Source organism: Mizuhopecten yessoensis, unplaced genomic scaffold (assembly GCF_002113885.1).
Source record: "Mizuhopecten yessoensis strain PY_sf001 unplaced genomic scaffold, ASM211388v2 scaffold2641, whole genome shotgun sequence".
NCBI classification, from domain to species: domain Eukaryota; kingdom Metazoa; phylum Mollusca; class Bivalvia; order Pectinida; family Pectinidae; genus Mizuhopecten; species Mizuhopecten yessoensis.
The window spans coordinates 97,212-111,596 of record NW_018404647.1 but is presented as its reverse complement, the minus strand read 5'-3'; the positions used below and the strand labels follow the sequence as shown (position 1 = coordinate 111,596).

Below are 14,385 nucleotides of genomic sequence, written 5' to 3'. Positions count from 1 at the left end.
AGATAAATGAAGATTATCAACTTGATTAAAATATGCATATAATGAAAATATGCATAACAACGTGCAAGTTTAACACTTTACAGAAATTGAATTGAAAACAATAATTGACGAAATTAGAAACAAGATAATTTATCTTTGAATATAAGAAAAATCTTGACTTATCGATGTCAGATTTATACTAACCGCACGCTGTAAGCAGACCAGGCAGTCTTGCTCTGCCTGTTTACGTCAATGGTAGATGTGGCCTGATGTTAACGGTATATTAGCACACGGTCCACTGACTTGCTGTTGATATGTTCATGTTACCCTTATTAACAGGTCATGAAATACCATATAGGGTAAGATTATTTTGCCTATACCATCTAAACCGATACCATTTGTGCTTGCATTTTGTCGCAGTTGAAAGAATAAATGTTTGTGTACATGGGCTGCTGCAGGGTGTGCCACGTTTCAGAATTATCGAACCGTAACCGATATGCTCCGGATACTTTACAAATTGAAGTAGACATCGTACGTCACTGTGGTTGCTTCATTTTACCCGGTGTTGATGATCAGTGTATACGTATAACATTTCTGTTGGGAGTACATAGTATATGGCATCGTTAGAGTGATGAACGACTGTGATATTGTTCCGGATGATAGACAACCTACATGAATATCGATGAAAAAAAGTGTGTAACATTGTTCTCGATAAGAGACAACAGCCTACATGATTATTGATGATAGACAGCGGAAAATATTGTTGAAGGATTGTCTTTCTATGTAAGTGTTTGTAATTTTATGAGTAAGTATTGTGATTAGGTTGGCGTGTTCAACCTTAAGGTCTTTTCCGGTAATGTACTTACTCTCTGAACGAGCTACTATATGTTGAATTATCAGACCCTAAGAGTAGACCTCTATCTGCATTCATCACAAACGCTTATCAATTGCGTCGGGCTAAACACAGTTTCCGTGACTGAAATATATTTTGCTCGATGGTGACAGCTAGCCGCGGGGCTATATAAGTATTTCAAATAATCTCAAAATGTATTGTAAGCTTAACTATATATAACTATCTCTTATAAGCAAGTTTATTTTGCGTATAGTTGTGTCAAGCTAGTGCTCCATAATTAATTCTATGATTGACAATTTAATTGACAGTTTTTTTATAAGATTAGGAGTAGGCAAAAGATAATTGAACTGCAGAGCAGCACATAATAGCCAATAAGGAGTGTGCTAATCAAATTCAAAAATATACAGTCTGCTTTTAAAGAGTATGTTGTATAAGATGTCCTCGGGGTGTATACTATTTGATGTCTTAAGATAAAGACAGAAACAGTTGAACAAATATTAGAGAACATTTAATTCTCATTATTCGTTTGCCCGTTTTATTCATAAAAAGGGCTCTTTAAATTTGGAATAAATATATCGTTTTGAACAGATGATTGGGAATTCATTATTTACAGCTTCTAGTACAGTTATTAAAGTTCAGATGGGTGGACTCCAAAAGGGGAAATTATTCAATTTTGCAAATTTATCAATTTACGTTAATGTATTTATAGACAAAACATGTAATATAAATATATTTTTCTTCAAGTTTCTTACACGAATATTGAAGTAAGTCGTGGTTATAAAAAGTGCTTGATAGGTAGGGAATTTTGGTCCAGCCACAATAGAGTTAAAATGGTTCCAGCTGTTATCCGGATACAGTAGAGATACATAAGGTTCTTTAAATAGTAGTTATTTCACAATGAATATAAATCAAATCAAATTGTTTTATATACTTCTGTAAAAGCAAGCACATATTTCGTACAAAATTCCCTTTTGGTACCTAATAACAAACCCCCGTTTTTTGGCTCTCTTTGTCAGTCAAGGGGCTTGTCGGCACAGTGCACATCGAAAACAAAACTACACTTTTGTAGTGTGTGTAGGAATATATACATGTAACAAAGTTTGTGACTTGGTGCATGTTAATTTCCTAACCGGATATCAATTATCAAAACAGTATGTACTGGATTACGAGGAGGAAGTTTGCAAGCTCAGCGTAGAAAGAAGGGGGTACTCAAGTTTCCTCCTACATCAAGACCCCCTCCCCCCTTGCGTTTACAATCGGGACAACAAGAGTGGTTTATGACTTTTCTGCTCATTTCATCTTTATCATTTGTTTCTTGAGGTCCCACAAGGTAAGGTATGTTTTCTTTTAAGATTTTATTGTTGAAGCTGTAGGCATGTGCTTGGAAATGTCAGTTGCCGGTTGGCAGTGGAATGGGATCCTAAACTGCATTTTTATGTTAATAGGTCTCATCATTGATGACGACAAAACGGTCCAATAAAGGGGGAAATGTCCATTAGATGCATATTGTTGAATCTGATATATAAGTACATAGTTACAACGACACTACGAAAAAGGACATTTAGCAAATTATTGAAGCAATTTGCCCCCTCGTCAATATACAAAATTTGAACAATTACATACTACAAATATCAAAAACGATAAGTTCCACTGATGTGCCTTCACGGTAATAGGTCAGATGAATTCCGTATATTTTTATAAATGTACATACTGTGGACTTTTCCAGTACTAAATCAAACACTATACTGTAAACGTACAAACGGTACCGGTAATCTTACTTTATATGTTTTTCGCGCTTTAAATTTTGTGATAAATTATGACTCCGCCTATTAAAGTTCCCGTATATTGTTTTCTATCACATGTTTTGTGAGTGCGCCAATTCATCAATTCGCGTATCTGTTAAAAATCGATAATGCGCTAACATTTAAGTGCGTTAAAATAGATACACTTACAGTAAGTTATACACCTCTGTGAAAAGGTACCAAGTGGGCACACGAGTTTGATACCTGGCAGACGTCATTTGTTAAGGTTCACATATTATATTAACCTAGGCCGATAGACTACTGCCAAGATGTGGCCATGTGTATAACAGCTGTTCATCCAATTATCCCCAATATTAGGCCTTTCATTCGACATACTAATAAATATGTAGATACAATTGCGTGCACAATGAGAAAATAAGGAAAGAATTACAGCAAAAGTTAAATAAAAAAATCTGCTTTGTGTCGATAAAGTAGAAAGAAAACGCTATCACAACCAAGAAAAGTACTCAAGTATTGGGTTTTCGTATACCTTTCACCTGCATGGAGTAATTATGAGAAATATCGTTCGTTTGTAAGGATGACCTCCTGATGCCCATTAAGTGTTTTCGTCAAGCATCAATAGATCCGAGTACAGTGCCGAACTAAAAAGACTTATGGTATCAAAATGTCCACGTTTCATGTAATTATTGGAAGATAACCGTAGCATAGACTGTTGTTGGTGAGAGCCTCTTTGTTTGAGAAGACAGAAAATAGTCCCAGGTGCACGGTGTTACATACCTACGTGACTCAAACAGAAGACAGATGTACCAATAGAGGTAGGGATGCGGGAGGGGGGTACTATTGATATCAATACAGTAATATTGTGTTTTAACATAGGTAGTCAAGGTCTAATTACACAAGGGAAAATATCCATCAAGGAGGCATCGTTAAGCTTAGAGAGCTGGTGTGCGGTTCACAGACATCATATGTTGATATTCCGATGATGTCTGCAAACGGGTATAAATACAATTTTACTTGTAACACTTACTGGTTGTAAATGTTTATGTGTTTATGCACGATAATAAATGTGTTACTAGGCACATAACAATACCTACGAAAGTCAGTAACACAACTAGTATACGAATGTTGTATGGCATTGTTGGTGTAGAAATCTATGACAGAAATGCTGGGCCGCCGAATGAGTAAGAAGCATTATATACTGTGATAACGAAACTTTGGTAGGTCCTGTAGATCTTATCGCGATCAAGCAGATGAAACTTATGTGGTTAAGTGCAATATGGATAGTTGCAATAACAAAACGCCTGTCGCGATCAAGCAATCTTAAACTTATGGGATGAGTGCAACACCTGCCGTGGTTATTTTCGACACATCTCTGCTAGATCGTATTCTGTTTAACTGAGATTATTTTAGAGCCAAAGACATGTTCATGGTTTGGGGTTTAGAAAGCGCTGGTGAGTTTGGCAGAGAAAGATAATGAAATTATAATATAAGTGAACCATTATGAGATCAGGTACATAAGATACAAGCAAGAGAGAAATATTCAGTTAAAATTACCATGTCTTTAACTAACCAAAAGTTACAAAACTACAGAAAACATGATAAGTACTTGTGTATTTAACATATTCAACGGTCATTAGTGCAACATGTGCTCATGTCATATTCTGTTTGGCATAGAAGATATTCAAACAGACGTGATATGTTAATGAACTGTTCCTGAACATTAAATATTCTTTTATTATGACTGGTCCCAGTACTGTAATTCATAGTTTTCATGAAAAACGTTTTACCGAACTGTTGGTAATCCCTGAACAATTCATATATTACATTGTTTAAGAACTATCGATTAAAATGTTGACTAAAACAAAAGAGAAATGTTGATTGAAAGCATGACCCTAACCAAACCAGAACTGTTACAAGACGATTAGATATTATATAAGTATAGTTACTGTAAGCTTGTTGTTGTGATGGAGTAGTAAGTTATACTCATTGGTATTAAAAAGTTCATTAAGATTCATGTTCTCTTTGGTACAGCTTATACTCAGCCACACGTTAAAGATTAATTAGAACATGACCATTGCTAAAGAAAAGGTCAAGGACATTGCACTTTCATTATTTAATAGTGTTGTTGAACTGATGACGTCTAATCGTTGAACTTTTCATGAACATTTTTATTATACTTTTCGTATTTTATCTGTTACAGTTCCATTAGATCAAATAACAAAAATATACTAATTTTCAAAATGATTAGTTTTCTACGTTTCACAGGCAGACATGTATGACACGTTTTGTACTCGTGTAATTTCGCGTTCCTTTTTTGAAGAAAGCAAAATGTTTTGGGACCAACGCAAAATGAAACCTGTATGGTAAAACTCCAACCAGCAAGGTTAAGGTCAGGCCCCTACAGTAACCGCCCATACATATGACACGGACGTTCAACTCAGTTACATTAAGCCTTATCCACTAAGTCCATCGCAAATTATATTTTTCGTATTGTTTGTGATTGGTGATTCCGCTATTCGGATGTACCGTTGAAATATATCATTAATGAAATCAAGAATCCAGATGGCCTAGTTCTGGAATGCTACATCATACAAATATACAGATTACCACAAGACACATAAAAAGTTTAACACAAAACATGTATAGATATTTAAACCAGACATATATAGATGTTACAACAAGATACATTTAGAGGTTATAGCGAGACATATTTTCGGTTTTTGATTTGGCATTACGAAGGTCAAAGTCAGTGTTAAATGTTGTTGATACCTTCATTTTAGTCATTAAGTGATGTATAAATATATAAAATAAAAATAAAAATTAGCATCTCGAACACCAGAGATCGTGATTAGAAATACGAAGAAAGAGCGCCACTATTTGAAAACAAAAATGCAGATGTGTATATGGTATTTTGGCCATTTGGGACTCGTCAGTAATACTTAAGATAAAAAAGGTGAAAACAATCATATCTAAAGTGATTTGAATCAAAATATAGCTAAACGGGAAAGATACGTCTATTATAGCTTTCGCAATTTTGTACACAACTTTTGACTACAGCGGATAATTCAAATTTAAAATAATATTCCATGTAAACTGTGACAGAATAACATCCAGCTACAAGGCCTTGATAAACCTGGATATTAAAGAAACAAAACATATGATACGTTTATATATATATTTTTTTTATATAAAAGTTTCAAAAAGTACGCTCCACGTGGCCTTGAGGTATCGGTGTTACACAAGTCGTCGGTACGTCATTCTATGTGTTTATATTATGAACGACGCATTGCTAGCTGTGTCGGGTACACCTGATCAATACCAGCCCATCCACACAACAGTGAATTATGTATGAAGTGTGATATCCGGTATTTACCTTGATTAACATATCTGACGGTACCAAGGTTGTGAAGGTCGATAGTGCTGGTGGGTTTTTACTATAATTACAAACTGGCACGATTTGACAGTGGAATACAACAGTGTTCATTTCTGCGTAACAATGTAAGTATGATCATACAAGTCTATTCACCTCCAAGCTACAATGGAGGAAGCGATTACTAGGGGCCGGGTAGCTCACTGGTATACATTTTGTAAATCCATCATAACCTACATGTACAGATGCAGCTGGCATTGTACGACTATCGACTATCTCAAGTCACTTCGTGTCGGGGATATCATTATATATGTGAGTCTTAAACAACAGCCATATTTTTGTCAGTATTATTTTAACTCCAAGAGACTTATTAACATGTTATCGAAATAGCAAATTTATATGCAATTTTAGACAAAGGACGTTTTGTTAGAAAAAACAATCAGAGTGAAATTATTCATATTAATATTTTTTTATTCCTTAAGTATGTAAGATAGAATCATTGCAGTTGAATTTCATCAGCAATACTAGTGAATAGTAATATCTGGCGTCGCAAATCGCGAACAAATCACGACATCCATTTTTTAGACATATAGATGCCTGGTGTGGGGCCATAGCGCAGTATCAGGGAGTGACTAATCAACAAAAAGACGCGGTCCGGAAATTTTCTAAAAAAAAAGAATAATATATTCCGTTTTTGGTCCGGATCAATACGTTTTGTTGATTAGTCACCTTATGACCTACACAAATGGCGTTCGCTAAAATGTTTGAAAGTTTGAACATTTAGGACTCTACTGACGGAATTAAGCAGCTGTTGGTGATAATAAGAGATGATTTGGATCAATAAATAATCCACTAATTCGATATATGTGAGGGATGTGTTGTGTCATACTAGATTTGTGTTGTCAGCACCTCATAACTCTTTCCTACCAAATGGTGTCGGAGAATTCCACGTTTTCATATAGCAGCGCGCTCTGGCCTCACACCAGACATGATGTCATGTATATGTCAAATTGTTTAAGTCTGGTGTTGGGGCTAGAGGCAGCCCGGGCTAATAATTGTGGTCTGAGTCACATTTAGACTTGTGTCCTGTAAACATGATTTAATTTGTGTAGTTTATCAGGAAACAGTTCCCTATAATATATGCATGTTATATTAAAAACTCTTGTTTCTTTTTGTATAAAGACTTACTATAGCTTTGTAACATAACTAAAATGAAAAAAAAAAACATTTCCTTGTCCCACGCATTTAAAATTGCATTTTAAGGAGGAAGCCTCTGTATAAACCACATACTTATAGCGAATGTTCAATTGTGCACTTAACATTTAAACCCGTTGCTTAAAGTCCTTAACGATACAGTATATCTATGTACTGTAGAGCGCTTTAGAGTGGCTTAATGTTGGCTAGATAGGGCGCTATATCAAATGTTGTACATTTATTATATTTATTTAAATGTCTAAGTCTGGTGTTGGGGCCAGAGGAAAACTCGAGCTACCCACATCAGTCATATATATGTCAAAATGTCTAAGTCTGGGGTTGGGGCTAGAGTAAACTCGAGCTACATAACTATATGTATCTGCTTTATAGAGAAAAATGTACCGATATCAACTGTGACATCTTCAGCCTCTCTGCTCCAGTGCTAAGCCACTATGTACCGATATAAACTGTGACATCTTCAGCCTCTCTGCTCCAGTGCTAAGCCACTATATACCGATATAAACTGTGACATCTTCAGCCTTTCTGTTCCAGTGCTAAGCCACTATGTACCGATATAAACTGTGACATCTTCAGCCTCTCTGTTCCAGTGCTAAGCCACTATGAGGTCAGTGAGTGAGACTGGTACCTATCTGACCCTGCAGTCCAAATGTCTGGTCATCGTCGACGTGCTGATGTTCCTGCTAGGGGTCATAGTGTGGACAGGTCATAGCGACTTCCGGTTCCTGTCTGCCTTGTTAATACTATCCGGTACACTGGTAGGTTGTCTATAAATGTCATTACCTCCTATCCCTATATTATAACCAGTAAAGCTTTAAACGTATTCGTTGTTGACAATGTAATCGCTGGAAGCAAATTCTCACATTTTTTCTGTTCATCTTATACATTGCAGATACTCAAACAATAAATTGTTAAGAAGTTAATGAGTCGTAAGAACTGATTTTTGTATGGAACCATAAAGCTTCCTGTTTTATTCTCAACTACACATATACTTATATCATCTTATTTTTTTTGGTTTTTTTTGAAGATATGACGTAATATCATATTTTTATGTCGTCATTCTGTACACATCACGTCGTTAACATATTATCAATACATGTAATATTTAAGATGATGAAATATGTATATTTAAAAATGCAATGTAATTAAGTCCCATTGATATGATAATTAACATTTTATTTATACGATATATCTTATTTCCTCCTTATGTAATGATAATAATTCATTTAGTATATAGTATGTCCTCTCTGATAATGAGTCGAGAGCTATACTTGCCAGGTCAATATTTTCGAAAAGTTCCTTAGCATAAGAAATGCCCTTAACTTAAGCGTATTTCATTGGTAAGATAGCCGGAATTAATATATATATTTACTCTGATAGTGTTTCCTATGGGGAAAAAAATCCTTGACTTAAAAGATAGTTCGTGAAACTTGGGCAAGGTTCTTGCAGATAAAAGGGAAGGAAAGGAGAGTCCCCAAGGGAAGCAATAAATCGCATACGTATCATTAGTAATAATCAAACGACATGCATACAATCAAGACAATTAGCTTTTTGATTGTAACATATAAACAATACCTCTTATATCCTTTTATGTCAACGATAACGAGTGGTAGGCATGTATAGTTTTACTGACAAAAAGCATTGTTACATTTGTATTGGGTGACATATGATACTAACTCGATAAACGGAGCAGTTTATGTAGCTGTTGTCTTTATGGGCCACCAGACACAGTACACTACAAGGCATTATATAATGCCACAAATTGCACATCTGCTGCATTTCTGTCTACAATGTACACTGGAATGCAGTTGTAATAAATGCAATAGAAGCAGAGAACGCAGTTAAGACCAAACACAACTATAAGTTGGTTTGCTATAAAGTGTGTGAAAAGTTCATGAAAGGTAGCAACGTAAACATTTTTGAATAAAAACTCCTTAATATTTACAGCAAAAGTTTAGGGAAAGCACAATATATTCCGTCTTTGCGTGTTGCAGAGTTATCTGCTCTTGTGAGTAGGTATTGATTGTTACGTCATTTGTTTGTGAGAGTAACGTCATCAATTTTTGAGAAAACAACGTAATTTTCTCACACAAACCACTGACGTACAATCAATACTTGCTCACAAGAGAAGATAACTCAGCAATACGCAAAGAGGGAATAGGGTAGGTAGGATAACCGGAAGCAGATACTATTTTATATTTGGCCTACATACAAGATGTCGGCTACAATTTTAGATATATATGAATAGGTCAGTCACTTATTTTATGATCGAAGATCAAATGCATTGATGCAACATTTTTAAACAATAATTTTCTTGTTTACTTTGATTTAAACATATTTTTATTTGCATCTCTTATACAAAAGGGATTTGGCACAAGTTGGCCAACTTATGTAAAGCCCTTTCCCGAAGTTTCTTGTTTACTTAAAGTCATTCATAGCAACTTTGTGAATTAAACAAATAGTTGTGCTGTAAGCATGAAGTAGGTGAAGGTCAAATTGACGCGTTTGATTACAATGTTCAGATTGTAGGATACATGAAATTTCAGTTTATCTATAATTCAAATACATACTGTATAGCTGTTACATTTCGCGAGGGTTATATTTCGCGGTAGTCCCGATCAGAACTAGCTTGAAGGGATAAGGTTTCGCGCAAAATGACTAGTTAAATATATTGCAATCACGAGGGAGTTTTTGTATTTGAGTGATAGAATTTATTTTACAAGTGCTCTGTGAAAATAAAGTAAAATGCGATTTTGAATTGTTTTGTTATCTTCATTATACGACAGTTATTAGGTAAACAGATGTCCTCTGTGTCTCTCAATGTATATTCACGGAAATTATGACTCATGGTATTAATATTTGATGAATATTTTTTTTCTTCTTATGGTTACCGCAAATATAGCGAAAATAAATCCCTGCGAATATTAGCAACTTTACTGTAATAATGAGATACGGTAAACTTACAGGGACACTCGGAAGGCATGCATGTGTTATTTAATAGCAAAAATCAGCTACACGTGTGTAACGATAAAAAGACAGCGACACAATATAACTTACATGATTTATTAATACAGTAATTTACAGAAATATATTCGCTCTTTCTGATTTAAAGAAAGGTTTTAACTTCCACTATGATATATGATTTTTACCTGATAAGGTATACTCACAAGTTTGTCATGCATTACCATAAATTTTTAATATCTTGGTATACATCTATTTATAAAATTTTGTTGAAAAAAAACAACTCACGCATTTTATGCATTACATGTGCATATTTTGGCGTTCAGGTTAAGCGTATATGCATACATATGTAAAATAGGAAAATATATATACAACCCGTTGTGGGAGAAAAGGGTCCTCAAACTCGTGATGGTTGATTAGCATGTTTATGTAAATCTTGTCCGTTAGTTGTAAAAGACATTCAGTCATTAACTGACACGAGTTAGATGAAGTTGATAACAAACCACCACCCGTTGGGGAACCTCTATTTAAACATCGGACATTGTGTCAATAGTATATTTGCTAACCACTCTTGTGTCGTATAATAAAAGTCGATTTCTGTTTTTGCAGGGGTCAATAATTGGAACAGGTGGATGCTTAGCGAAGACGGGAGATGAGAAATATTCAACTAATTTTGTTGTACGGTTTTGTGTAAGTTACAGCAATGCGATAATGATGGTATCTTTCTTCCCCAGCATGTACAGTTGAATATGCGTCCGTCTAGTTTCCGGCGCATATCTCGACCACTGTTTCATTACAGGACTTCAGCCTACGAGTACGATATATTTTGAGAAGGCACTGTATGGCATTCCAAGTAAAGATTAGCCCAAACTCTGCTGATCTGTTGACCTTTGATCTCAGAGGCAGTAATATACACTTATACTTAGGTATATGGAGCACTATTTTGTGTATATATCGACCTCACACTGATTCAATGTAACCACTGAGAAAGCGCTGTGTCGCTAATCAAAACAAAAACATCATGAATGCTGTTTTACCGTTTACCTTGACCTCATGTACTGAAATCCATGTTCCAGGGCCACATCATGCCTGGAGGATCGTACTTTATAGGAAGCTTCTACCAAACCTTATACGAGAGTTGTGTTTATCTGATAACCAAACAGGGTCTGAATAAAAAATTCTAGAGGTCAGCCTTGACCACAATCATGGGATCAATTCCTCGCTATATAAACGTTATAAAACACGTATTTGTTAAACAAAAATGGTTTATTTCACAAATCGCGCGATTGTGGGTCCGTCATATACGGATAATGTTGGTAAAATATACAAAATTAACCTTACCTCAACACACCACTGACTTATGTAAATTACTACAACTTCGACTGTCACCAGAAGTGTTTAGCAGGCATTGCCACCAAATCATGGGTTTTTTACTTTAAAGATAAGGTCAATTTCCTTAGTTATCTGCAATGTTTGTCCCAGGTCTATTGACATTCGGGGTAAAACGGTCATAAATTTTGTGTTTGGTGTTGATTTTATTGTCCCGGTGCACGGCTATAAGTGTTGTTTTACAGGTGTATCTTAGCAATTATAGAAACGACAAAGAGGAGATACGCATTGTATAACTGAACGCCACGTCATAAAATCAATATGACTCCAACATAAAGAAAATCAATGGATGTATACATTAATGGCAGTTCTGCCCAAATATCCATTGATGTTTTGTATAGTATGAACTTGATTAAGTGTGCTTATAAGTGTTATAAGGTAGCTGTACGGCTTATCAAAACAAGTATCAAAAGTCGGATCTTATATCCAATTTTTATATCAAACATAAAATTCACAGATACTCAGTTATTACATATCATTTTTAGTCATACTTTTTTTTATTATGTCCCTAAAGCCCTTTCGGTCATATTGATGTATTTTTTAAAATTTCAAAACCAGATTCCAACGGTTGATGCTGGAGAATGTACCGGTAAATAGAAGAGGGAGTTGTTCCTTTCTTCACACCTTTTTAAAGTTATTTTTTTTCAAAATCACGAAAGTCAGACTTCTGCTGTATGTAATAAAAGCCTGCATTTTGATTTTCGGCCATCAAACGTAGAGCAGTTTTGAAAGCCACTGAGTCGGGAGGTTTTCTGTGATGTCGACAGAGAAGAAATATAACGAAAGTAGTGGTATTGGACATAATTTCTGGCTCACTACGTCTTGGAGATTAATTAGGGTATCTTAGTCTTTATTTTTAGCTTATCAATACTTCATAATGTTTCTGTTGCAGACAAAACTTTTCAGCGGTGACGTCATTCTAGTTGCTGGGATACCGTTGATACTAGTCTCGATTGTCACTTGTGCTTTTTCCATTTTTACGTTCCATTCGACGACCTTGACCTTTCGAAAGGCACCTGCTTCATACGCCCTGCTTATCAGTTCCGTGGCCCTGGCAATCCTATCCGTTGTCGTGGCATCATCCTTCTTCAAGTCAGTGTTGGACCATCAGCGAACAGTTGGAGCGTCACGTCAGCAATATCATCCCATTGAGCGAGTTAAAGAATCTGTACAGGCGGATATTACGTCAGAAAAATGTTTACCTGCGAACGTGTGAGAAAGGGTTGTATCATAACTCAATGTATCGCCAATATAAACGAGTGGGGAAATATATCATATTAAGTTAAAATGTGTTTAGGGATATAGATACACTCTTATGTATTGCCGTTTGTTTATGTCTGGTTGTTATTACTGTGATGACAAAGCAAGATGTTATACAATGTACCAAGCAATGCAGGGTTTCGTAGTCCACATGCAGTAATAACAGTACTATCAAATTCATTCAAGCAAACTAGGCATGTGTCACTACTTGAAACATACTTCCATATTAATATATTGAATAACACAGACGTTGGCGTGTACTTGTAGCTTAAATCTCTGGTTCAAGATGCAAGCTTAAGACGGAAAAAAGAAAGATATTTAAACCACCAAAATAGCTCGTTGTGAAACAGTGTGATTGGCTACCCGACCAACAGGTTATCATTACCAGTAACATGTCTCTTGGAGGGCTCTGATAACCGTCTGTGTGCTGTTATATATTTGCTTTTAAGTCAGGCAGGAATCAAACGAGTGAGAAGCCAAGTAAAAACTGATTAAATGTGGTAAGAGAGGGATGTGATGCTTTTATGTGACACTGCCTTTGATTAACTGCCCTTGACTTTAAGGTTGAGTTACTGATTGGAGCAACGGTATTGCCTGTCTAAGAATTGGCCTGTAGGTTTGTGTCCCACTGCTTTATATTCTACAGTTACATTGCTGATTGGAGCTACCGGTATAACCTTTATGTGAACTTAACTACTACAGTATAATTTATTTGTGTTAAAAAGTCTTTTATCACAAAGTTATATAACAGATCGGAGCTGTTGGAATTGTCTTTGTAGTAGATCAGCTACATAACAAGACGATACTGCCTTTGATTATAATTTCATGCTTTGTGGGGGATTAGCGGCATTTTTGTACTTTGATTATAAATTAACTTTATTGACCAGGGACAGATGTGCTACTGTCTTTGAATATCTATTAGATAGCTGAGAAATACAGATTTTTGTCTTGCTCTGTGATATTGTCATGAAAATCTTCACATTGACGTGATTCAAATATGACACAAAATTCAACCAGACGTGAAAGCACTTTACCAATAAAGGGACAGAAAGTTTAACCCTTATTATGTCATCTTCCGAAATACTGTACTAGGGGCCTGTTCTCGATACACATATCTTCTCCACATCCCTGGAATATTTCATGACAAAAACGAAGACTCTCCGCGCGTCACATTGCTGATGCTATAATATTATGTCGACTAGTTTGATCCTTTGATGAACGTCAAACGATTGACTGGCTTTCAAGGAGGATGTCATTCCTGTGTAATTCGAAAAGGCTAAGAATCAGCCAAGCGATTTGTGAGGATGTTATAATACCTGAACCAATCAAATAGTTAAGCGTGTACCTACGATTTATTTCCTTACATAACCCATTTATCCGAAAGAGAGCGTAATCCTTTCATTTTGAAGATGTTATTATGCAATTATATTACACAGGTACTAAACAACTCTAGCCACGAGCATAACTCAACAGCCTGGCTAAGTGACACATAATGCCATTACGTAAAGCATAGTGCACAAGGTTAAATTTGCCACACATTATTATCATGTTTGGGTTGATACGATTGGTCTCCTTTGTCGTGTCCAGTTGTAAATGAA

At 35.6% G+C, this 14,385-nt stretch overlaps 1 protein-coding gene across 5 annotated transcripts; it reads left to right on the top strand.

The window, feature by feature from the left end:
* The first annotated feature begins 313 nt into the window (after positions 1–313).
* LOC110446204 lies at positions 314–13,844 on the top strand. 5 transcript variants are annotated; one of them, XM_021491238.1, is made up of 5 exons: positions 367–762; positions 1,985–2,162; positions 7,768–7,935; positions 10,748–10,828; positions 12,420–13,844. In XM_021491238.1, exons 3-5 carry the CDS (start codon positions 7,780–7,782, stop codon positions 12,741–12,743), a joined length of 561 nt encoding a protein of 186 aa, XP_021346913.1. In that variant the 5' UTR covers positions 367–762; positions 1,985–2,162; positions 7,768–7,779; the 3' UTR covers positions 12,744–13,844. The 5 variants fall into 5 exon arrangements, with proteins under 5 accessions (XP_021346914.1, XP_021346913.1, XP_021346911.1 ...); XM_021491236.1 differs by having other exon boundaries at positions 1,985–2,167; XM_021491239.1 differs by lacking the exons at positions 367–762; positions 1,985–2,162 and adding an exon at positions 314–338.
* Positions 13,845–14,385: the final 541 nt, after the last annotated feature.

What these genes read in the sequence shown, in the direction of transcription:
- LOC110446204 (XM_021491239.1), top strand. Translation starts at nt 7,780, where the DNA reads ATGAGGTCAGTGAGTGAGACTGGTACCTATCTGACCCTGCAGTCCAAA. An exon ending in TAATACTATCCGGTACACTG is followed by an intron (nt 7,936 to 10,747) that starts GTAGGTTGTCTA and finishes CTGTTTTTGCAG; the next exon opens with GGGTCAATAATTGGAACAGG. An exon ending in ATTTTGTTGTACGGTTTTGT is followed by an intron (nt 10,829 to 12,419) that starts GTAAGTTACAGC and finishes TTTCTGTTGCAG; the next exon opens with ACAAAACTTTTCAGCGGTGA.